At 35.8% G+C, this 26,261-nt stretch overlaps 1 protein-coding gene across 1 annotated transcript in view; it reads right to left on the reverse strand.

Annotated features, from left to right (window-relative positions):
- Nucleotides 1-2,124: 2,124 nt before the first annotated feature.
- The window catches only part of RFX6 (regulatory factor X6), a gene marked incomplete at both ends in the record, with an annotated part of 55,732 nt that continues 31,595 nt past the window's right edge, over nucleotides 2,125-26,261 (reverse strand). Inside the window, 13 exons of the mRNA XM_082856056.1 lie at nucleotides 2,125-2,300; nucleotides 4,679-4,891; nucleotides 5,756-6,268; nucleotides 7,379-7,585; nucleotides 8,250-8,372; nucleotides 9,834-9,951; nucleotides 10,907-11,016; nucleotides 12,313-12,457; nucleotides 13,400-13,559; nucleotides 15,918-15,967; nucleotides 18,129-18,242; nucleotides 18,365-18,442; nucleotides 21,944-22,051. Coding sequence (XP_082712182.1) covers nucleotides 2,125-2,300; nucleotides 4,679-4,891; nucleotides 5,756-6,268; nucleotides 7,379-7,585; nucleotides 8,250-8,372; nucleotides 9,834-9,951; nucleotides 10,907-11,016; nucleotides 12,313-12,457; nucleotides 13,400-13,559; nucleotides 15,918-15,967; nucleotides 18,129-18,242; nucleotides 18,365-18,442; nucleotides 21,944-22,051 — 2,115 coding nt within the window. The remainder of the gene's footprint in view (nucleotides 2,301-4,678; nucleotides 4,892-5,755; nucleotides 6,269-7,378; nucleotides 7,586-8,249; nucleotides 8,373-9,833; nucleotides 9,952-10,906; nucleotides 11,017-12,312; nucleotides 12,458-13,399; nucleotides 13,560-15,917; nucleotides 15,968-18,128; nucleotides 18,243-18,364; nucleotides 18,443-21,943; nucleotides 22,052-26,261) is intronic.

A 26,261-nucleotide genomic window follows, 5' to 3' on the forward strand; every position in this document is an offset into this window, starting at 1 on the left:
TTCAGTTGAGGTTCTGTATTCTATCACCCCTTCATCATTACATCAAAACTTATTAAAGGTATTGGCACTTTTTCATCTTTGTGTTTCTTTCATCTTTTTCATCTTTGTATTTTCCATTGTGTCAGACATGAAACAGATGCTGAATATATACTTAATTACCATAAAAATGGAGATTTCTCAATTTTTAAGATTTATGTCCAATCACTTTTTTTTTTTTTTTTTTTTTTTTGCGGTACGCGGGCCTCTCACTGCTGTGGCCTCTCCCGTTGCAGAGCACAGGCTCCGGACGCGCAGGCTCAGCGGCCATGGCTCACGGGCCCAGCCGCTCCGCAGCATGTGGGATCTTCCCAGACCGGGGCACGAACCCGTGTCCCCTGCATCGGCAGGCGGACTCTCAACCACTGCGCCACCAGGGAAGGTCCCCAATCACTTCTTAAAGCTGTTTTGTTTTCTTCTTCAGTCCAAGCCCTTATTAATTTCATTTCCTTTGTACTCTTATGATATTACCATAGCAAAGAATAGAACACTTAGTTTTCTATTACTCATGATTTGTTATTGTTGCAAAGTATTTCTGCTAATTCATTAGCTCATAAACTACATACTACTGAGCAAATGGCAGCAACACTCCAAGTCCACAGATAATTGTTTATTGCTTTGCTGAATAACAATTCCACAGTTTGTCTCTACCAAATTACATCATGATGTAAAATGGGTGTTTGGGGCTTACAGATCCTTTTATAATGTACGCGGGGCTTACAGTATAACCCAATCCTTAATACAAGTAATAGAAGACCTGTCATAAGACTAAAGGAGAAGCCTGTAAAGTTAATGGAAGTTTCCCATTATAGGCCATGAGTCTTAACAACAGAACCTTCAGTTAAGACATATGAAAAAGAAAAAGAAACAGAGCTAGATAAATGGTGTATCAAATTGTATTAGTTTATATGTAATGAATCTTTCACTTCTGAGTTTGTTTTTGCATCCAGATGACCCTTGAACACTCATTCGCTCTCAGTTTCTAAGCAAAGTTCTCGATTAAAGACTGCTTCCACATCTGCAGAAGTTCAAACAGTCTACAAGTCACAAGTTCCTTATATGCATGGATCTGTTATGCAAATGTTCTAGAATTATTGTTTTGACCACCAACTTTACTCTTTAATTTGATATACAAAGGCGCTTTGCCTGCAAATCCCCAGGATTCTTTTTTTTTTTTTTTTTTTTTTTTGCAGTACACGGGCCTCTCACTGTTGTAGCCTCTCCCGTTGCGGAGCACAGGCTCCGGACGCGCAGGCTCAGCGGCCATGGCTCACGGGCCCAGCCACTCCGCGGCACGTGGGATCCTCCCGGACTGGAGCACGAACCCGTGTCCCCTGCATCGGCAGGCAGACTGTCAACCACTGCGCCACCAGGGAAGCCCCCCAGGATTCTTTAGAAACAGAACCAGCCCTGAGAACAACCAAGCCTTTAAAAATATTTCCATACTTTATTTCTTCCTATCTTTTTTAAATAAAGAAGGAAAGCATTTTTAATCTCCATTCAGTTACATAGAATTGGAACACTGCTATGTAACAGAAATCATCATACTAATGCACGGAAACTGAAAGTCAAGCAACTTTGGTCGAGGCTGAATTGAATTAAGTGTTGATCTTGTAAACATTTCCATAGGAGGTAGCCATACACATTTGACTTTTTGTCAAATAAGGGATAGTAAACAATGATTCTGAGATCCTAATAAATTAAAAGTATTTTAAAAGCATTAAATAAATGTTTCTCTTTTTTAAAAACCAAAAGTGAAACAGCACACAGATTTTCAATAAATTAAGAAGTGAAATATTAAATCTTCAGAGTTGAAATGTCTGCATCTTCAAAGCTCCACTGGTTCCATTTGATAATGTTTGAAACTATGATTAATAACGGGACCACATTCTAAACAACTTGTGTGCAAGGCAAACTCTGCGAATATTACCATTCACTATGGTGTTGTCCATAGTTTTACACCGGTGACCTGAAAAACAATACCGTGCCACTGGATATTCCATTTTCTTTCTCTGACAGCGGTCTGAGTAGATAGCATGTGAGCACTACAGACTTTTCAAGTTTCAACCCCTACCCAACAGTGCTGGCTTAAGTGCCTCCAGCTGCTGTTCCCATGAACACAGTGTTGATTGGTGGTAGAGAGGATGCCATTTCTCTACCATTTGCTCCATGGGAGTCCAAGGTTTCTTGAACTGGATATTGATTGGAAGTTCCATACATACACTGGGATGAGGAGGAAGGAATTGGGGTTTGCAAGCTGGATGCTGTAAGGGAAAATATAATCATCAATTGAAAATTGACTGACATTTTCTTTTTTCCGTGCCACTCACTTTACGACGTGTGCATTGAGCACATATATCTGTACTAAATTTGAGTGTGTATGGTTTCTCAGAGCAATGCTCATCTTTTCTTCCATTTTCCCCCCTGCTATTCTCCCACAAATTTTCCTTCAACACATTTCACAAAGAAAATTCAATTTCAAACATAAATTCAGACAACTGTATCACCAAAATATATCCCCAGTCTACGTTCTTTTTCCAGCTGCACCTCCACCACTGTAGTTCAAACCACCATCTTCTCTTACCTGGACCAACACAGCAGCCTCCTAACTAGTCTCATGACCCTCACCCTGCAGAGAGCAGCCAGGATAATCTTGCTGATGTGTGTATTAAATTGTCCCTCTTCTCAAATGCTACAATGACTTCCCATTACTCTTAGAACAAAATCCAAGCTCCTTGCCGTGGTTCATAACACCCTAGATGAATTGGTCTCTGCCTTCTGATTTATTTTGCTCCCCTCTCTTCATACACTGTACTCAAAACACATGAGCCTTCTTTCCGCCCATTGAATTTTCCCAAAATGTTCCCATTTCAGAAACTATGCAACTTGCCATTTCTTCTGCCTGGAACTCCATCATCAAATCTTCACATCATTGCCTCCTTATCACTCAACTTGCAACTCAAATATTTCTGCCTCAGGAATCCTTTCCGAGCTGCCTTACCTAAAGCAGCTCCTCCGTTACTATTTGTCATTTTACCCTATTTAATTGACCTGAGAGTAACTGAAATTATCTTTTTAATGCATTTGTTTATATTTTCATTGCCTTATCTCTTCCTACTGGAATGTAAACTTCTTACAAGCAGGAACTCTGACCTGATTACCACCATAACCTCACACCTAAAATGAGGTTCGGCACATAATAGTAGGTTCTCAAAACTTTTTACTAACTGGCTCGCTAGCACTACCTTTCCTGCATTTTTGGTTCCTGCCTTCTCAGTGCTGTTTTTCTTCTTTTTCTAAGTACCATCATCTCTGTCACTAAAAACCAGGCTTTATAATTAAGGAAATATAATTATAGGTCCTAACTCCCCTTGTGCCACTCATTCACTTACTCTAGTCCCTCTTTTCATGCTGAAGCCCTCTTTGCAATTTACTTGTAAGCCAGCTCTGACAACTAAAGCTTAGAATCTGTCCTACACCCAAACTATGTTTCATCAAAGCATCCACTACCACTACAAGTAAACAGAACTAATAGTAACAATAGCAACTCCGTACATTTCAGTCTCACAGTGAGGAAACTTCCTGAAGTGGAATTTTCTGCTTCATTAGAGTAACCCAGAAGCAATGACCATCTGCAGATAGCATAAGATGAGAGCAGACTCTGCTCAGGGAGCGTCTGTGATGGTCATAGGAAGGGAAGAAGTGCTTCCTATTGAATTATTGGAAAAACACACTGAGTGAGGAGAGATGCAATGTATTTCATTTTCCCTTATGCTCTGTTTGGGTGTCAATGCCCTCTACTTATGCTAATCTGAAATCAGTTCCATTGGAAGATTTCAATCATCTCATTTAAACATTAACACTCCACCTTGATACTTACGTGGATATAATACTCGCCCTGTGATACCTTATTAGCAGGTTTAGAAACTAAATCTATGCATTTGCTTCTGCCCCTTTTTTCAGCTCAGTGATGTAATGAGTTCCTACTATGTGGCAGACCCTTTGCTGGGTGTCGGTGATGCATCTAGTACAAGTGGCCGTATTTTCTCAGGGACAGCAACCTGGCTGGAATAAGAAGCTAGGGGACTTCATGGCAAACATACGGTTTTGCTCATTTTTACTTAAAATGTATGTTCTAGAATAAGAAAGCAACATTTTCTACAGAGGTAGCTAATCACATTTTACATACAACTCAGAAAATTATAGTAACCTTCATTACAAGTCACCATTTTTTAAAACTTGGAGTGGTTTTAGGATACTGATGGAGATTATGGGGTCCAAAGACAGCTCTTGGCACTGGCCCTGCTTCCAACAGTGAACAAGAGAAAGTGAGAAAAAGATATCATTATTGCCCTTGTAAAACTTAACAGATTTTTGGACTGCATTTGACAGGTTACCTGAATTTTTTGCATACATAATAGATTCCAGAGATTTGTTTTGGAAAGAATACCAGATCTAGCAGTAGGTTGCATGGTGACATGTATATAGAGAAATGGCAAGGCTTTTACTAACAGATTCAGAAACATAACTTCAGATCCGAAGTGATAAACCAACTGTGGGAACGTGAGTGCCCAGTTAACACTGCATAGCTGAGGTTAACAACTTTTAAAGAACGTTTTCAAGAAATGTTAATATAATTTACCTACTACAGGAGTTCGACATGCAACTGCAGTTGGTGTGTCTGCGTAAAACGAGCTGGTCTGCTTTCTACTACCATCGTCTAAGATGTTGAGTGGATCATGGATGTCACCATAGGGAGGCAGGGAGCGAACACTGCTGATGACAGAAACATGTTGATTCACCATCGATCCAAGTCTGTGAGACTCTGGGTAGTTCACATTGCTTCCGTAGTACCCTACAACAGAAAATGGTGAGAATGTAGCGTTAACTTATTACAAGTAATGTTCCGGGAAGATAAACAAAAAGGACAAGGTAATAGGATAGAGCCCTAGAGATAGCATACTGTAAATATTACATTTACACCTACATTTACAATATGGTTGGATTTGTGCTTATATATGGATATGGTTCATTATGTTGTTTTTTGTTTTAAAAAATACATAGGCATTATCATATTATCAAGTTTGAGATGGAAGACAACACCTCTCTCATATTTCCCTTATTTAAATTAACAAGATCTTACAATGCTTATGAAGGAAAAAAAAAGGCACTGTCAGCCTCTCACAAAGATTACTTGTCAAATACTGATTTTATTTACAGATTCATGTTTCTGGGAGAAGGACTGGCCTACACTGAGGAGAGGCGCATCAGAGCAGCCTCTACACAGAGCTTACTTTGGTGGCTGACTAAGTCCACAGATTTTTGCAACTCAGTAACCTCAAGGTACTTCAACGGGAGGCACTGTTTGGGTCCTAATCTTTAAGATCTGCTGCTAGCTCTCCGGAAGAAACATTATTCACTAAATTTTCAAAGGACAGAACATTCTTCTTTTGGGCTATTAAGGTTGGTCTCAAACATATGGTTTGACATAATATTTTTGCATCATGCAGGACATTTAGAAGGGCAACTTTAATAAAGTCACAAGAATTAGGGATATGTTTGTATGTGGCAGAAATTGGCTCCAAATATCTAAGATTCCATGATTTTGAGAAAGCTCTACATGGGATGACATGCTGTTCACCGGAGGTAGAACTCAATGTCTGATTTTGCCTTACTGCCAACTCAAAAGCCAGGAAAAATTCTTAAACAATTTCAATACCATTAGGTGAATTAGGAGGCAATGTTGCTCCTTGGCAGCTGGCAGCTCCTGTGTTGCTCAGGAAATTGAAGCTTCCTGTATTTAAAAACTGCATACTGTGTGAATCTTGGCCATGCGGGGATGGTCCATAGCTGGAAGATGGCCGAGAATTATATGGGGACCCAGCACAGCTACCACTGAAGAAGTCTCTAGAAAGCTGCTGTTCACTCCAGACCATGCATCGACTGTGCTCGGGGCGATGAGGATAGAGTCCCGATGGGGTGTGAGGCTGTGCCCGAAACACAGTCTGATAGTTAGAGTTGGTCCCATAAAAGTCATGGTTGGCTTGAGGGAGAGTAGGATAAACAGGCTCTGAGTACGCTGAGCAGTGTGCTGGGGCTGACAGTACTGGGCCCACACTCGGGGGTCTCCCTGCCATCGGCCCCTGATTAATGACGCTTCCTCGGCTCGCCATGGCTGGAGAAATGGGTGGTGTCATCAGATGACCAGCGCTCTGGGAAAGCTCCATCGGACCTGGAAAAAAGTTACCAGAGCATTCACTAGTGGCAAATTAAAAATAGACGGCTTCACAGCTTTCAAAATTACGCATGATTTATTACTATACCTTTTTTCCAACTTAGTTCATTTCTAACCTCCAAAAATAACGGGACTAGGGACCTATAAAACTCTAGGTTTAAAAAACAGCATCACAACAGTGTATTTCACAACAGTGGCAACTTTTGGAGTTAGTGACTATGGAGGAAAGCTTGGGATGGCTTCATCCTTCCGTGGGTATAAAGATGATTAGAGATCAAGCTTGGGAAGGGCAAGGGGTCTGCTGTTCACATTTCTCTGTAATTAAAAAACAAGCTGAAGGCTAAATGGTTTCAAGTTTAGGGTAAAAGAAAAGGGCAATAATGTCAAAATGACCATGGCTTCAAAGCGGTCAATTCAAAACTTCATACAAACCCCACTGATGAGCAATGAATTATGAAAGCCACCAAATCCCTGGGTCTCCAATTTTCCATTAGTGGAATTACGCCCCTAAACTACCCCTTCCAGGTTTAAAATTCTGTGTGTCCAATGAAGTAAGGTATATAGAAGGATTTCAAAGAAGACATACGGCAATAAGCAGACTTAAAGTATTATCTAGTAGCTGGTTTAAGCGATAAACATCCAGATTGACAGAAATGGGACCCTAGACCAAAGAGGAAAATTATTGTAATGGTTATCCTAAAATAGCTGAATCTACTTTTTAATGGAGGAGAAATAAAGTCTCCTCGAAATCCAAAAATAAATAAGAAGCTCATAGTTTTTGACTTTCAAAGCATTTTAATGATTTTGTGAATACCTAATCTATTTTTTTCTTCCACTAAATGAAAATAACCAATTATTGGGACCTCTGAGATAACTAAGAGAGTATGTTAAAATGTGATACCTAGCTTAAAAATGGTATTGATAAAAATGTGAATGACAAATGTTGAAAATCACAAAAATATTATAAAGCTTTGTTATAAGTCAGTGAAGAGAAACCTTTTTATTCTTGAAATGCCTGGAGTTTACCAGCTTTAAGAAAACAAAGGAATAGTTTCCTGTGAGACATATTGAAGCCTCTGAGGTTTTCTTGGTTGTTTCATAGCCTACCAGTGAGCGGCATGTTGTCTGTGTTCCCAGCAGGGAATGGGTGCAGAGCAGAGGTTAAGCCTCCAGGTTGACTGGATGATAGAGGAAGATAGGTTGTTTCCACATGGCTTTCATTCTTCACGGTATCGCTGGGAACAGTGCTCCCTTTATTACGGTTGGCCAGAAAGCATGAACTCGGAGAAGCAGTGAAGGCAGCTTTACTTGCATCTGGAAAGATTTTTTTAAATAGGAAAGCTAATATCATTGCCACATTCTTAGTGGATAAGCCCAAGTTAAAAAAAAAAAACTGAAAATGTTCTAGAGTTGTGTCATAAATCTGGAAATTCCTGAGAAGTGTTTTCCATGGGAAATAAGACTGGCAGATCTTTGGTGTTGGCAGTGGTGCTGGTTTTTGTTAATTGTATGTTTGTGGATGTAGGTGTGTTCTTCAGGGCACTAAATAATCCACTCTGTAGTGAACAGCCTTCAAAATGCAAGTCATCACATCCCAAATATATTGTGTCCCTCCTTCTTTAAATTCCTATAGAACTCATCTCTACGCCATTTATAAGGTGGTATACCACATGTGCTGTCTTAAATTCTAGTTATTTTTGTATTATTGTCACTTCTCCAATTTTATCTGGGTTCTCAGAAGTTAAGCATATTGATTTGTATTCTTCAGAGTTTCCAGTAAAGTACCTTGACTACTCTATATACCAATGGAGGAAAGAAAAAATAGGGCTCTCTTAGTGTTAGTATCCTGTGTTAGTAGTGACATTTTGGGGGTAAAATCTGAGACTGTTATAAATCCATTTAACAAGTGTGCTTACAAATTCTTGAACTTAGGTTTCAACAAAGACATATGCAAAACAAGATATACATTTTAAATCACCTGAATTCTTCATATACTTGTCCAGTAAATTCTGTAACTCCTGCTCTTTGTCATTATTAAACTGGGTCTCCATGGCCAGCAGAATGTATTCATCAAGAAGCATTCGGATCAAATGGAAAGAACCTTGTTTATGGATAGGGAATGGGGAGAGGGCATTGTGAGATGAAATGAGGGAGAGAAAGAGAAGGAAAGAGAAAGAGAGAAGTCAAGTTATCTTTGTGACCATCTCGAAACACTTTACAAGGAGCAACTGAAATAAACAAATACTTGTTGGACTTTAAATGACCTGCTAAGACCAACATGCTTAACTTGGGTCTCTAATCTTTTTGTGTACCGCCTGCCCAGCTCACTGTGTGTACTGTCCTGCCAGCTCTTTGACCACTAATTACATCAAAGGAAAATTCGGATGAAAGTGAGACATGCTTTATGCTTTAAGAGGGCACACATTGGAGTGTGATAAGCTTTAACCTGGGGAGAATGAGCTCTACTCTGCTCTATTTCTGTTTACTTTGTACTAAATAATTAGACAATAGCCAACATGGTCTGAAAAAAGTATCAAGTAAGAAGATGTCTTTCTAGCCTGAAACAAAATGCTCTTTCATTTGAAAAAAAAGGAGAAAAGTAATTTTCATGTGGAAGATGTCCTGGAAAACCTTAAACTTCTTTTAACTGTTCAACAGATTTTCCAACAAAAGTCTTTTTTCATAATAAGGTCAGGTTTAAATATTGTATAATTCAAGAAACCTTAAATATAAGCAACATATTTCAAATAATAGACAATATATTTTGTTCATCCCTCAATACAAGTTCACTGATTTTATCTAATTCTGTTAAAAATTAAATAAACAAATTTAGTTAACTGTCACCTATTTTATAACGCGAGGATTTCTCAAAATGCAACTACTAAATGTGGAGGTACTGTCCAGGAGATAGCATTATAACTACAAACTAAGAATCTCAGAAATTTTAGGAAAAAGAAGGTATTCAATTTTTGAAAAAGCTAACAACTCAATTTTTTCGTAAGTTGTATAGATCAGGATAGATGGTTCAAAAACATATGACAGCATGTCTTCTAAGCTGGTCTTTGATTCTTGGAATACAACTATGAGGGTAGGTTCCTGGAAAAGATGCAAACATTTGCCATATTTCAATGAATAGCGGTTTTGGAAAATAACGTATTAATTATTGTCTATTTGCTTGTTTAACAGAGAAAATTTATCTAAGCACTGATGGAGTGTCATGGTCATAGCTGCTATTTATTGTGTTTTCCAGGTCCTGGCAATGTATTTTTATATATATCACGTCACTCAAGTGCCTATATAACCCAATGAAACAAATAGTCTCCCGTTTCTACAATGAGCAGCCTAACTTGGGTTAAGCCCAGCCGAAGAGAAGCAGTGTTAGGATTTAACTCTGCAGGTGGTCTGACTACAAAACCCAGGCTAAAACCGACCATTCTCCACTGGCTCAAGAGTCCAATTTGAGAAATGATAGTGCCACATGCTTAAAACTTGATAGGAAATGTGACTGAGGAATGAACGATATAATTCATCTAAGAAGAGTTTTATAAAGCACGTAAGATACCAAAGCTAGATGCATTGTTCAAGGTGAGATTATGCATTACTCGAGCACCAAAAAAGCTCCACTTTAGCAGAAAGTCTTGAGCCCTCTTCTTTAACGATCTTCCATTTTGTTTGCTGGTCTAAAAGTAAAGGAACAAAATGAAACTATAGGATCTGTCATTTCATTATTACATGCTTCCTACGTAAGATCAAGAGGTAGAAAAACTGACAAACGGACAGATTGACAGGGCATGCCATTTATTTTATCAAATAAAATGATGTGTCTAGGGATTTTAATTTTCATATGGCTTTGCCCTCATTTTTCAGGTTAATAGGTCTTTATTCTATATGGTTTTGTTACCTAATAAATTGGACAACGAAATGAAATAATTTACAAAATATTTTCTCTCTTAATTTTCCTTTGACAGAGCTTTAAAAAAAGCAGAAGGCGAAGTGTGAAGGAAGGGTTATATATTTCTGTGAATGATTAACTCTGACTTCTCTGGTCCTGAATGATCATCTGTTTTCCTTCCAGGAGAAAAAAAGTCCCTACACTATAACTAGTTTCCTTGATATGGAATGGCTAACACCAACTGGTGATGGATATATTTGTTCTTATGGCCTTGTTTCATGATGGATGACTTGAAGGTTAACTGAAAGAGTTGAAGAAACCACATGAAAACACAAAATACTGAGCTCCTGGAATTAAAAAATGTAAATACTTAAAACCATATCTTCTGTCAGCTTTTGTGAAAACGTGCTTTTTAAGAAAAGGGCCAGCTCTTTCCAGTTTCTAAGTTTATCTTTCACTACTGATGTTACACAGCTGTAACCTTATTGACTGATAGGGAAGGAATAGTGTCTTGTAGTCTGTCAAAAAACGACAAATAGAATTGCAACTGTGCCCAGTGCTCTCAAATCTGCCATATTTCTAATCTTGATATTTGACTTCCCTTATTCCTAGGGTTTCAAAAGCTTTTCAAAGTATTATTACACACAGCCTATCACCATCCCCCACCATTCAAGAAATTACAGCCAGTTTAGCATTTACTATTAACAAAATTTTTATTTTCTGAATATGTCATTGAAAAATACCTTAATAACTCTCTGCTCTACCACAGTATCCAACCATTCAATAAAAGCCTCCACAGTGGCATTCTTCTTAAGGAGATCTTTCAGTTCTTGGAACACTGTGATAGAGTCATCTACCATGTAAAAAGGAAAAAAAAAAAAAGCAGAATATTGCACACTACTTTGAACCCAAGAGGAAACCTAAAAGTAGAAATCATTAATAATTTTATAGAATAAAAGGGCAAGACAGGTAGATAAAATTAAATGTGTTAAAGAAGTTATTTTCATATCCTGGAAACTAAGAAAAATTCCTTAGTTCTTTACTCTTCAAAATTTTAACCATAAGTGTATATGTTTTGGTATATATTGAAATGCAGGTTTATATACTATATACTAGGGAAGAATTGTTGTCAGTAGAGATGATGATTCATTTTGAATGCAATGTTTTCATTAAATGCAACAGGTTAGTTGAAACCTAATGACTGAACTAAGCTAGACTTGTTGATTTCCTGCTTTCTGAAATATCCTTTATCTTTAGCAAAAATTAAATTCTGCCCTGCAGAACTGAGCCACTTAAATAAATAATCTTTTATCATGTAAAAGTTAAAGGGGCAGTTAAGGACTATCATTTTATTAAAGAGTTTGAGGTTTACTGAATCCCAAAGGGTAATATAATTTTATGTTAAGAAACAGAAAGCAGGACTGAGGTTAGACTGTCCCCAGAGAGCAGTGTGCTGTAGCCTATAGGAGGCTGCATTTTTTGGTGTTTTCAGAGAGAAATCATGGGAGAAACAGTGGGTTGTTATCCCTGGGAAATGGAACCGGTCACACGTACTGGCTTGGTAAATTCTGTCAGATTGTCCAAACCTAAGCAGGGCATTTCAGCTTTGAAAAACAGTATTGCATTGAGATATCATTTTGGTATGCATTATACACCATATGATGCCAAGAGTACAAAACGCATGGAAGTGCATATGCATGTAATATAAAAATGGAAGAAAACTCACAAAACTCAAAACTGTTTTGATTATTCCCAGGTTTTTTCTATATGGACTATTTCTAGGCAATGAAATTATAGATGACTTATTTTCCTCTTAATATTTTCTATATTTTCCAGGTTTTTCACAATCAGTAAGCACAACTGTTTTAAAATAGAGACCAATTTTTAAACTTAAAAGTATTTCTCTAAACCAGAGTTTCTCAAACAGATATGATTTTGTAGTCCAAGGGGACATTTGGGAATGTCTGGAAACATATTTGGTTGTCACAACTCGGAGAAGACTGCTACTGGCATGTAGGGGATAGCGGCCAGGGATGCTTCAATACACAGGACAGCCCCATTGCCCTATCAAAGAGGTAGGTATCCAGCCCAAGACATCGATAGTGCTGAGGTTGGGAGACCCTGCCCTAAACAAAAAGAGAAAACTTACATTCAGTGTAGATATCAGATTCAGTGTCTGTGCTGCCCGAAATGGTGAGAAGGGCCTGAGATCCAATACTATTCAAGTCAACCTTTTCAATGTCAGACACCATAGAATTCACGACATGCTGGTCAAAGAGAGCTGGTCTGGCAATCTCCATAAAGAAAGTAAAAAAGACAGTAAATTATATCACTGATCCTCCATCAAAAGAAAATTTTAGCTTCTAGTGAAATAGTTCCTTGAGAGAAAAGTATCATAAATAACTCTTTTTTTATTTTAAAACTAAAAGCAGTAGCTGAGATTCATGATCATCTCTGTTAAAGGTTTGAAAACTATTTTCGGAATAAGAAAATAATTCTTTTTACCCCTGGTCATAAAATAAGAATTTCACAATGTTAAATTTCTTATCTGGAACTATCCCAAGCTAGTCTTTCAAAATTCAGGGGGCTAGAAACCTTCATAAAGCAAAGGATCATTTGAGGAGAGGGCAAGTATATTTTAACAATATACAAACATGTAACTCTAATTTAAGAATTACTTTTTTCTCCCTATTTAAGAGAACTAAATTAGAGGTAGTTTAAAATGTGTTGTGGGTTTCACAACATCACACGGGCTCATTCCCCATAATCTATTAATTTTATTAATTGGATTCATTTATTAATTGAATTCATCTGGCAAATAAGAGTTTTACATTTTACGTTTCATTCAAAAGTTTTTTTTTCTTTTTTTACTTTCTATTTTGAAATAATTTAAAATTTACAAAAAAGTTGCAAAAGTAGTGCAGAGTATTTTCACATACTCTATCCAGCTTCTCCTAATGTCATCATCTTACATAACCATTGTATATTATCAAAATCAGGTACAATACTAGTAACGCTGGTACAATATCAGTAACTAAACTAACTAAACTAAACTACCGAATTTCATCAGTTTTCCCACTAATGTCCTTTTTCTGTTCTAGCATTCACTCTAGGATCTCATGTTGCATTTAATTGCTGTCTACTTAGTCTCCAATCTCTGAAAGTTCCCCAATCTTTGCTATCAGATGATTCATTTTTTATTTGGTGACTCAAATACCCTCAGCTTACCAACGTACCTGTGCAAGATGTAAGAAAGATGTTTGTCGTTTCAGAGATGATACAAATCTTCGCACAATAGGTATTTTCTTGTCAGTTAGAGCTTCTGGCAAATTTTCCAAGGATGAAACAACCCATTGTTCCCAATTTTTAGCAAAATTTCTTATGTCTGCTAATAAGCTACAAAAACCCCCAAAGAACAAAAAACTCTATTAAATGCTAAGTAGTTCAAAATGCATTAAATAAATGCAGTTTAATGGAGGTATATTATTATGTTTTGATTCCAAGAACATGACTGAAGTCAGCCTAGGTCTGCCATTTATCATCTCGGTCAAAATACTCAGTCTCCTGAAGGTCCAATTTCCTCATCTGTTAATAGGAATAAGAATGGTATCCAGGGAATTCCCTGGCAGTCCAGTGGTTAAGACTTCACCTTCCAGTGCAGGGGCTGCGGGTTCATTCCCTGGTCGGGGAGCTAAGATCCCACATGCCTCGCGGCCAAAAAACCAAAACATAAAACAGAAGCAATATCGTAACAAGTTCAATAAAGACTTTAAAAATGGTCCACATCAAAAAAATTAAAAAAAAAGAAAGAATAGTATCCATGTCACAGAATTATTATGAGGATTACATGAAATAATTCATGGAAAGTGTTCAGGTTAAAACTTGGCAGGCAGAAAGTGATCAAAAGACATACTTTATTATTAATATTAATTCATAATTCAGTCATTTTCTATAAAATATTTCTGGGAAAAGGTAAGTGTGCACTTGATTTTGCATATTTTGGCTACTGAGAGACACGCATAGGGATCATAATGCCATTTCAGGTATTTCATATTTGTTTCTAGTAACATATTCTTATAATCCAAATATAACTGTAGAACAAATTACCACAAACATACTAATTAGAGGACCCCATTTAGAAAATTGCAAAGGTTGGTTGTGTATATCTTATGAAAACATACAAAAATTTATAAATCCATCAACAATCTACATATTATATCTCAACAAAACAGATCTAAATATATTTAGGATGGGGCATATGTTGGGGAGCAGTGACATAGTACAGGAAAAAAAATAGGCAGAGTTTGGAGTTAAACAGACCTCAATTAAAATCTAGGTTCTGCTTCTTAAAAATCAGCTGACTCTGGGCAAATTAATTTCTTTGTACTCCCAGGTTCCTCTTTGTGAATTTGGATCATAACAGTTAATTTAGAATAGTCTGACAAGTTGTTTTAAAATAATCTAATTGTTCAATGATAAGGAATTGGTTAAATAAAGTATAGTATTTTTCAGATGCTGGATTTCTATGCAATCAATCATTTAAAAAATGCTAATCTATATTTGTTGATATGGAAAGATTTTCATAGTATACTGCAATAGTATGTGTACTATAATTCCATTTTTAATATGCCTAGAAAAAAGTCTGTGAGATACAATAATAACCTAAGACATTAAAAATGTGGTAAGACAATGAGTGATTTTTTTAGTTTTACTTTATATGAGTGATTTTTTAAATGCATTTATGCGTGTTTTTCATTTTCTAAATGAATATGAACTACCTGCATACCTAAGAGATAAATACATAAATAGTACTTCTCAGGCTAAGTGAAATAATTTATGTAAGTCTCAAATCCCACACTGTGTTTAATAAAAGTCAGCTATTATTACTATTAGTTACACGGCTGAATGCCTGTCACTATGTAAGCATAGCCATTTTGCTGTGACACAGAAGTGTTAAGTGTACCTAATTCAGAGCTCAGGATAGATGTTTAAAGACAACGTATTAATAATTAAAAGAAACTATTGACCAGGCCAATATCAATTATTATTTAAATAAATAAACCAGTCTAGAGGAAAAGGTAAATCAAAAATAGAGATTGTTTTATCAATCATCATGTATTTATTGAGAACCAACTATGCTCACCCTATATGTATTTGTGCCCCAAAATACTAAAATAAATTTCATTACTTTACTAGAATTCGTTTTTTAAAAATTGGCTTTTTTTTCAAGTTCCTATTGTTCTCACATCAGAACAATAGGAAAAGACTTTGTGAAAAATCTTCAGGCATCATTTCAATTTGAGATCTTATTCCTTTGTTAAAAGAAGGTGGTAATTCCATTATGCTACTTTCTAATTTTGGCAATTAAGATCAAAGTTATAATAAATATAAAATAATTTTCCTTATAGTTTTATTATTGTGATTATTTTCCATCAATTATCCCCATTCATCTCCCTCTAGCCAGTTTCCATTGAAGAGCTTCCTCAGTAACCTAAAGGTCAACTACACTTAAATATTTATTTCTCACGTGAGCAGCTCTCAAATTAAAGGGATTTCAGGATTGTTCCATCAATTTTGTTCATTGAGGTTTGAATATAAAAATTGAGGCACATCTCTTATAGCTCATACAAAGGGGCAGGAATAGGAAAATAATATTGGTAAATGAATGAATTTCTACTTAATGTTTTGCTTTACTATAATGTATAAGGTTAAACCCTGTACAAGCAACTATCATATTTTATTGACTGAACCTACCTTTCAGGCATTTCTTGCATTGTTGCAGGAATGAGTACATCTGTTAGAACCTTAATCACAGCAAAAGAGAGTTAACATAAATCCTTAGTATTTCTATAGAAACACATTTACTCTTTGTCAATTACTTTTTATTCCTAGCTTTCTAGAGAATAATATGTTAACTCATTTCTGAAAGTTATACTTTTATCTCTAAAATGCATGTATATATGTAAGCTGTGTATGTGTGTTTGTGTGTGTGTGTGTGTGTGTGTGTGTAAAAGGCAAGGGGAGTGGGGGTATATAGAAGCACTGCAGTGCTAGTTAAGCAGGTGACACGAATGTACCGGGTACAGAGAGCTAATTATTGGAACATAAAGAACACTGAAAATAAAGGGCTACTAGACTGAACCTTAAATGTGGGTGATATGGTGAGTAGGACCTTGATGAGAACTAGTAAAAAGAAAAAAAGAAAAAATTAGTGCTGACTGATCCCAGCTCAGGAAAAACTATGATAAATAAAGGAGATGGGGAACAAGATAGGATATGAACAGTACAGATCCCCTAGGCTGGCTCATAAACTGAGTGCACCAGCCTGGAGAAGAGGACCAAGAGGTCCCCTTGGATATTTCAAAGATATTTCAAAACGTGAGTAGATACTCATCTACAAAGGCTTGTGCAGCTTACCAGCAAAATGCACATGTAGTCCGTGTATATGAAACACTAAAACAAGAGACAGTATTGTATATGCCCAGTATGCTAGTTACCAATGAACTGGCCTTGGCAATCATGTACAGGTCTATGGACTAAAAGCTGACCACTTTCTAGGGATGGGATGAAGATCTTACAGAAGTTCATATTACACTGCTCTATTTACAGTGCTCACTGTGCCTCCCTGGGTCCACCAGGAGGAGGAAAAACTTTGTGCACGTAACGGTACTTAAACTCTGGACTTTTGTGTTGGACTCAAAGAAATAGACCATTTGTGGTGGGGGGGAAGTTATGCTTTAAGAATATTTCTTGGAGGTGTTGAATGACAGTCCAAAACAGCTTTACCTGGATGCTGGTAAATGTGTGTGCACGAGTCCAGGTCTTTTCTTATACCTACTCTTAGAACCACCTTCTTTCCCCTTTCTGGTTACTTCCTCATGTCTTAAACACTTCAGACAATCTGTTAGTGCAAACTAAACCCTTTGTCTCTAAATGATGATATTCTTATTTGACCCAGAAAAATGAGACAATCCTTGCTCTCCTTTGTCCTTCTTCAGCTTTAGCTTGAACTAAAGGTAGAGACTCTATTTTCTTATACTGCGATGAGGAAGAACAGAACAGAGGATGAAAATATGGGCTCCCTCATCCTGGTTCAAGCCCACCTACAGTTCTGGATGTGCAAAGTTGCTTCTGGACTGAGTTTATCTAGCTTCTGCTTCACTTCTCTGCCAAGTTGAGAACGAAACAGCAGCAACTAACTTAGAAGGATTTTACTTCCTAAATACTTAACAGGATTCCAGCTTGGGTTTTCTTGCTTACTCAAATTATGTTCTTAAAGGAAAGCTTTTGTTTTTCCTTCTGACAATTTAGGAGGTTAATGTAGACAAACTCACTTTAAAATACCCAGAATGCAGTACAGTTTGCTTCCTCAGCTTGGACCTGTGTCTGCTCTAACTAGGGAACAGACTGTTGGGGGAATTAGCTTCACCCTCTTCCCCGCTGAATGGCGGGCTAGATGGCCAACCAGCTCCTATCTGTTTACGATATCCTCGTGATCCTTCTGTAGACACTTGGGGACTCTTATTTGGCTTAAGAACAGAATTGGTCATTAATGCCTTAACTCTAGAGATTTCCAAATTTTTCAAGTTATTAGTCCCATAAGAGTGCTTAATTCTGCTTTCCCCAAAACACTGATACTGTGAAAAAGCCATTAAGTTATTTACTCTGAAAACACCTTAAACAGTTAATAAAAATTAACTAAGTTTTTATGGAAGTATGTCACATTTAGAATCATTCTTAGCTGTAAACAGAAACTGATTTTGTTTTACTTAATGAAAATTTATATTAAAATACATTCACTATTAAACATATACTATTAAACTGCTTGCTTTCTCATCAGAAAAATAATTAATAGTGTATCTCCAGCCAGGAATAACAAATTTATTGAAAATATATGGCAAAAATTTAGATGGAATGTTTTTTAAAGAAATATATGGTTCATGTTTGACATCCTAAGGAGCTTACCTTATAAAGAATTGAGTCACAAACACAGAAAATGTCAATGATAACAGGGTTTTCAAGCAGGGGAAGAAGATGATCAGGCATTCCTTGCCAAAAGTGTAATAAGAAATGCTGGATCTAGTTGAGAGCAAAGCGTATGTACATTAATATTAACATTTTCCTTAACATGAACTCATATGAAGAACAGGACAAGAACGTTTACATAATATAGTCAGCAAAGCATTCTTTGTCACTCTTACCTCCTCAAAGTTTCCATTTATTGCATTGTCCAGGATGCACTGGCAGTGAGTTTTGTACATCATTATTAGGGTATCAACCTATTTCAAGGAAGAAAAATCTTAACAAAAGCACCCTTTCAGTGCTGCCTTCATTTTGTTCATGCATTCATTTGTTCATATATTCAAACACATTTTTAAAGTTCATGCTATGTACCAAGCATTGTGCACAATCCGAGGAACCAAAAATAAAGGCACAATTCTTATTTTAAGGAGCCTACTGCCTTGTGAAGGGAGAAAGGCAAGCAAATGGACAACTGCAGGACAGTGTGATAAGAATGATGAAAAAGCTGATGTTCAGGAAACTATGGGCCAAAGCAACATTGTAGTTTTCTGCTTAATAAAAAAATTACCTTTGATTGGAGAAATAAATGTAAAATGGTAAAATACATCAAATCTTCACACAGTTTTATTAAGTAGGTGCTTGGGTAGTGTGGTGCAGTGGTTTCCTGTGGAGTCAGCTAACACTGAGCATCAGCTCCACTGCACTGTTTTGCACGGGTTGCTTTGTCTCTGACCCCAAGCTTTATATCTTCAAGTAAGGTAGTAATAACATATCACTCATAAGGTGTTAAAGAAGATTAAATGAGATATGACGCACATGGAACAATTTTCCTGGTATGAAGTATAAGACTTTACCACTTTACCTAAAATTAGTAATAATATCAAATGACTTGCTGACCAAAAAAAGATTTGAACATTAAATGTCTGTTATGAAAATTCTTTATTTCCATGTTACACTGATGTTTGTATTGCAGAGATAGGAAGTTTTAAACATATTTTAAAATATGCGATGGATTCGAACTTGATAATATTCTGGCAAACTAATAATATTCATATTCAAAACATCTTTATTTCATAAGCTAGAAATATTCCTACCTGTTACAGGTTGTGTGTTCTATGTGAACAGGAACAGGCTTAGAGGTTAGAGGTGTGAGCTTTTCCTGCAGGATACCTGGATTTGAATGCTAGCTCTAATCTGCTACGTGATACTGGGCAAACTACTTGACATTTATGTGTTTTAATTTCTTCATCTATAAAATGTAGATCATAATAACAGTAAATATCTAGTCAGGTTGTTATGAGGACTAAATAAATTAACACATGAAAGTGGTTGGAGTAATCCATAATTCATGTTAAGAAACTTACAGTTGTTAGCTATTTTTACCTTCATAGTATCTAGGGTGGTCATGATGATGGGGGTGTCCTGCCCTACTCTTTGCTCTCCAACCTTTGTCCCTGCAGCCCAGCGACAGCACATATCTTGTGGTTTAGCGCAAAGCTGTATAACGATGACATGCAGATTACCAATCTACTTCCAAGGAGGTATGCCGACTACACACCTCTGGCAGGACATGTCACCACTGATGCAAATGAGACATGCTCTTTACTTTAAGCAACGATTTTATATTTTTAGATAGGTTGCCAAGACATATTTCTAAAATGAGGATAAGGACAGCATGAAAGATAGAAAGGAATTCATAATTCTTGTCCAAAATTAACCCTTTGATCCCTGAAACCTACTAAAGTACAAGTAAACTTTTATCTTCACAAGTATTTCCATTTATTTGTGTCAAAATTTTTTCTCCTATACACAAATCATCAAAAAATTTAAATCTTATAACTGATATTTTATTTAATATTTACATAGTCTTAGGACAATAAATTTTCACTGTAGCATACTTTGCAGTCTTTATAAACATACTTTTGCTCAATTTTCTGAGAATAGACACCACATTACAGAGAGTAGGAGCAGAGGCAAGGCTTAGCTCTAGTAAGGTCAGTGAGCAAGTGGGGGAAGGGTGGCAACTGCCCTGAGTGACACTGTGATGGGGGCAGAAAGCAGGTCTCTCAGCTTCAGCCAGCACCCCGCACTGGGGTCAGCTTATCCCTAGGAAGTCTCCATCCTTCCTGCCTCAAGAAAGTAGGTGCTTAAAGTGCTTAGCTTCAGCCCCACCCATCCTTCTAAACTGACAACTTACCTGGGGAACCTGGCTACTGGCTAAGAAGGTAAAAGGCAGGGCCCAGATGTCCTCAAGGGACAAAGAGTATTAGTCCCTGGAGCTCATGATGGGGACGACTGGGAATGAATTTAGAAACCAGGGATTATTTAAGTGTCTTGAATACTGAATGAGAAATGACCTACAGACCAGTTTTCAAGTTGGCAGGTAAGGAAGTCCTTGGAAGCTAGCAGAGAAGCTGAAATAAACTATTGGAACGTATTCTTCACTTCTCTTTTTTTTCTTTGTTACTGTCTCCATCTACCCTCCTCACCTGGTATATTTACACAGTAAACATCTTCTTGATATGTTTGTACGTAAGCTATCCTCTCCACAAAGGTGAGCCAACAATACCCTCCCCCAAAGAACTGTGTTCCCCGAGGTCCCGCAGACTTCCACAAGTTCCCCCACAAATTGCCACATGTTAACACCTACTGGAGGTGTCTCAAATCTGAAGTCATAATATCACACATTATTTCTATATGGTTAAAAAAACGATGTGATAACCTTGAGGAATGTGATGGGAGAGGAGAATAGTAGGAAGTGGACACACTCCAGGAGACTTGAATCAGCATCTGAGAATTATCTTCTATATTTTGCCTGTTCTTAACTGGGAGAGTAAGTCTGTCATTAGAATGAACACCGGAAGTTGCTGTGCATCTCTACTTATCTATCAATAGACCTTTTTATCAATGTGTCATTTTTATTTCTAGTTTCTACAAAAGCCCATTACTAAAGTAATACAGGTAGACATTGTTAATCATATTCCTCTATCTTTGCACCTCAAAATATGAACTGACTTAAACTTACTATGAAAGATGTTTTCCTCAAATGCTAATAAAAAATGAACGTTAATTGAAAGAAGAATGTAGAAATTTTATGCCCTGATTTAATAATGGATCCTACTATTAGTCAGCAGATAGCCAGCAAATGACTCTAGAAGTTCAGAAATAGAGGAGGATTTAGCTTTAGACTTTACTACGTAAGCACTGAAAGTTTATTTATAAACTGAATTTTATGAAACTGTTTCTACCTTAATTTTCAACAAATTTTGCAACAGAGCACAGTTTTACAATGGAGAGGAATCTTTGGAATCTTCGAGTGGGGTCCTTGCATTCATCTAGGCATTTCCCCCTCAGTGCTAGGAACAAATTCTGTCCTAGAGAAGTGCTTGATGACCAGTTACTGAAATTAAATAGAATTAGAAAATATAGAAAATATAACGCTTATAATTAAAGAAATTGCATGTGATAGACACATTCTAGTATTTTCTTCCTTGATACTGAGTTTTAAATAAAAATAATCTTTAGTCTTTACAGGTTTATTTTACCACCTTCTGATTATGTACTATCATGGGGATGGTAAATAATTAATTGGAAAGTCTTTAATCGATGTTAGTAAATGTTTGTCCCTCCTATAAATCAGTCAATTATGTTTGATTATGTAGATTTCTATTTCCTGCGAGTGCCATGAGATTCCCAGTAAATTGAGATATGGAACCAACATATCAGAAAATCAATAGAGAAGTATCTTTAATTGATACCTTGTCCTTAGAAATGCATCCCTGGTACACAAGGTGTTGAGCACTGGGGAATTCTGGAAGAAGTGTTCCAGTTTTTGAGCTAAGCGAATATTTACGAGTGAAGCCACCCTATAATTTAGAAAAATGAAAAGAAATAAATCATTATCAATTGTTTGACTCCAAAATACAATTCTAACAAAATAGAACCTTACAAAATTTCATTCTTTTTCATCCTGCAAACCATGACAAGTTAGGAGATTTGGGTAACTGTTTATTAGATCAAATAACTGAATAAGCTAGACATTTCAGCAGAATTACTGTTGCCAAATCATAAATAGTTTCACAGTCTGGATATTTTTCTTATACTTTGGATTTTAGTTTTAGACACTTGCCATTTTTCACAACTTTTAGAAATTTAATTTTAGTTCACAAGTTTACATTTGTTAGTGACATAAGTTTTGAAAGATCTATTTTTAGACTACTGAAATTATTTTAATATGAAAGGATCAGAAATTGCCAAATTTACTTATGGATTACCGAATCATTTATGGATTAAATAAATGAGATGATAATAAGTTAATTAATTTATCCAACCTCAGAGATAATTAATGGTAAAATTGTAATTGGAGTCCCAAACTAGTACTCTGGATTTTCCCATCTCAATCTTCTTCCCCCTGCCAAATTCAGATATTTGTTCTTCTTTTGAATCCTTTGGGGAAAGCATACCTCTGGTAGTTTTCAGAAAATTAGAAAAAATGACAAATAAGTAACATATAATACTGCAGTGCTAATGTACCTACAAGAAACACACACAGAAAGAGAGAACGCATATTCATGACGGAACCAGAGCCTTAGCGAATCAGTCTCCCAGGTCACAACTGATTGTTCCTTCTCCACAAACAAAACTTTAACAAATTGGATTCTAGTAAAACGTTTGGCAAAGAATAAAATTGTGAATATGGTAAAGGAAGTAAAGTGTTCCTGGCAAGGACCAAATTTCATTCTTTCTCATAGTTTTCCTACATTTGCTTCTCGAGTTTTTGTGTTTCTTTGTGTGTCTTTGTCATACTGAAGATGTTTACTAGACAAAAGCTTTATTACTTACATAGGTAGATTGGGTCCCTACCCTGCCTTATCATTCCCAACATTTGTAGACTCTTACGGAATTATCATGATAAATCAGAAAGAAGTTGGGGGGACTTTTGAGTCCTTAAACACCAATTTCTTATTGACTGATTTGATATATACTTTCACACAAATTTTATACTAAAAGTGCAGTAGAATTTCATTACTTTCAGGTTAGGTTTTAGTTTTTAGCCTTGTTAATCTTTATTTTCAAGTATGGATAGAAAAGGATTATTCTGATTAAATAATTTTTAAGAAATTACTAAAGAACTACTACATAAATATCATAAACTGAGATAATAGCATGGTTGATACAAATTAAATCAGTCTTAATTCAAGATATGCTTCAAAGATTTTTAATTGCTTTGGGTTGTCATTTATGAGCATCAATTATCATTGTGCCGACAAAGAATGGTACTGTCAATGAATAGGGAAAAATAATAAAATGCAAGAAAATAAAGAATTTAATCTGGAAGGAAGTGATATGGCAAAATATGAAAATAACATTTGATAAACATTAAAAAATGCACCTAAATTCTAACTTTAGGAAAGCTTACACCTTTTTCTTATACCTTCTCTCTTGGGTGGAATATCATGTTTAATTTAGCATAATTTGGTGAGATTGGAAAAGAGAGACAAATAAATAGAAACCAAAAATGACAATACATAATGTACATGGTGTATTAAAGTTAGGAATATGAGAATAGTCTCATTTCCATGAAACAAATATAATTAGTAATCAAAAATCTTTCTACAAAGGAAAAAACTGGCCCAGGAGATTTAACAGATGAATTTTCTCAAACATTCAGGAAACAAATCATTTCAAACTGAAAAGATTTTTTCCATACAGTGAAAAAGAAGAACCACTTCCCAATTCATTTAAAAACTTTTATGCCAGAATTGGACAAGGACAGAAAAGGAAAGAAAAATTATAGGCCAATCTTGCTTAATATCAGTACCAGACAAAATATTAGCAAACCAAATCCAGCAATCTATAAGAGTGATCATAGCCACCTTAGGTTTAAATTGATCACATTAACAGAAAAAAAATGAGAATTATATATATTACATAACCATCTCAATGGATGCAGAAAAAGCATTTGTTTAAAATCCATCTACCATTCACTACTTTTTCTCCCTCTCCCCCTCTCTCTCTTTCTCTCTCCCCTCCTCCATGCTAGAAACAGAGGAAAACTCTTTAATCATTCAATAAATATTTATCAAAAACCCACAGCAAATATAATCCTCAATGGTAAAATACTATAAACATTCTCTTAAAAAACACGAATAAGATAAAGTTCCCTACTGTCCTATCTTCTATTCAACATTGTATGAGTTATAGCCTGAGCAGTAAGACCAGAGAAAGTGATGAAAGATTAAATATTGAAAAGGAAGAAACAAAACTAGCATTATTTGCAACTGAGTTGGTTAATTACATTGAAAACTAAAGCAAACTGCACAAAAATTGTTACAGTTAACAAGAGAGATTTTCAGCAACGTTGCTGAATACAAAATCAATGAAAAAGTCAACTGAATTTCTAAAATCAAGAAACAAAGATTAAGAACATACAATGAAAAGATACTGTATAAAATAATGACAAATATTAAAATAAAGTTGAAATATCAGTAAAGGGATAGAAAATCTAAAAAGAAATTCTAGAGCTGAAAAGTACAATAACTTAAATTAAAAATTTATCAGAGGGATTCAAAGGTATATTTGAGTAGGCAGAAGAAAGAATCAGAGAATTTGAAAAAAGGATAATGGAAATTATTGAATCTGAGAAACAGAAAGAAAAAAATGTAAGAAAAGTAAACCGAATCTAAGGGGCCCATGGGAGATTAACAAGCAGACCAACATACACATTGTGGGAATCCCAGAGGAAAAGGAGGGGGAGCAGAGAGATTATTTGAAAAAATAATGGCTCAAAACATCCCAAGTTTGATGAAAAACATGAATATAAACATCCAAGAAGCTTAATAAGGTCCAGTTAGGATGAACTCAAAAAGATGTACAGCAAGACACATTATAATCAAATTTTCAAAAGACAAAGACAAAGAGAGAATCTTGAAAGAAGCAAAAGAAGTAACTCATCACGTACAAGGGATACTCAATAAGATTATCAGTGGATTTCTCAGCAGAAACTTTGAATTCCAGAATGACATATTCCAACTGCTATGAGAAATAAATTGTCAACCAAAAATCCTATACTTGACAAAACTGTTTTTCAGAAGTGAAGGAAGAATCAAGACATTTGCAGATAAATAAAAGCTGAGTGTTTGTTACTACTAGACTTGTTCTACAGGAAATGCTGAAGGGAGTCCTATGGGTTAAAATGAAAGGACACTAGACAGTAGCTTGAAGTCGTACAAAAAAATAAGATCTCAGTAAAGGAAAATACATGGGCAATTATAAAACTAGTATTATTGTAACAACAGTTGTAAGTCTACTTTCTGTTTTCTACGTAATTTAAGAGACATTTTTTAAAAACAGTTATTAGTATAAAAGCTAATATTATTGTAACTTTGGTTTGTAACTCCACATTTTGTTTTCTACAAAATTTAAAGACTAATGCATTATTTTAAAAAACTATTATTGTATATTTTTGGACACACAATTTGTAAAGATCTAATTTTGTGACATCAGTAACTGAAAGAGAGACAGAGCTGTAAAGGAGCAGAGTCTTGTATATTATTGAAGTTAAGCTGGTATAAATTCAAATTACAGTGTTATAATTTAGGATGTTAAATGTAATCCCCATGGTAACCAATAAGAAAATAGTTATATAAGGTACAGCAAAGCAAATGAGAAGGGAATTAAAATGGCTCACTACAAAAAATCAACGAAACAAAAAAGAACAGTAATGCAGGAAATGAGGAGTAAAACTGCTCTAAGGCATATAGAAAACAAATAGCAAAATGACAGAAGGAAGTCACTCCCTATTAGTAACTACTTTAAATGTAAATGGATTAAATTCTCCAATTAATCAAAAAAAAAGTCATTGGCAGATAGATTTAAAAAAAAAATTATCCAGTTTTGTGCTGTTTACAAGAGACTCACTTTAGATCCAAAGACACAAATAGGTTGAAAGTGAAACATTGGCAAAAGCTATTCCATGCAAATGAAACCAAAAGAAAACGGGGTGGTGAGGGGCTACTCTAATATCATATAAAATAGACTTTAAGTCCCAAAATATTATAGAAGATAAAGAAGGAC

Source organism: Leucopleurus acutus (genome assembly GCF_964270905.1).
Source record: "Leucopleurus acutus genome assembly, chromosome: 15".
NCBI lineage: Eukaryota > Metazoa > Chordata > Mammalia > Artiodactyla > Delphinidae > Leucopleurus > Leucopleurus acutus.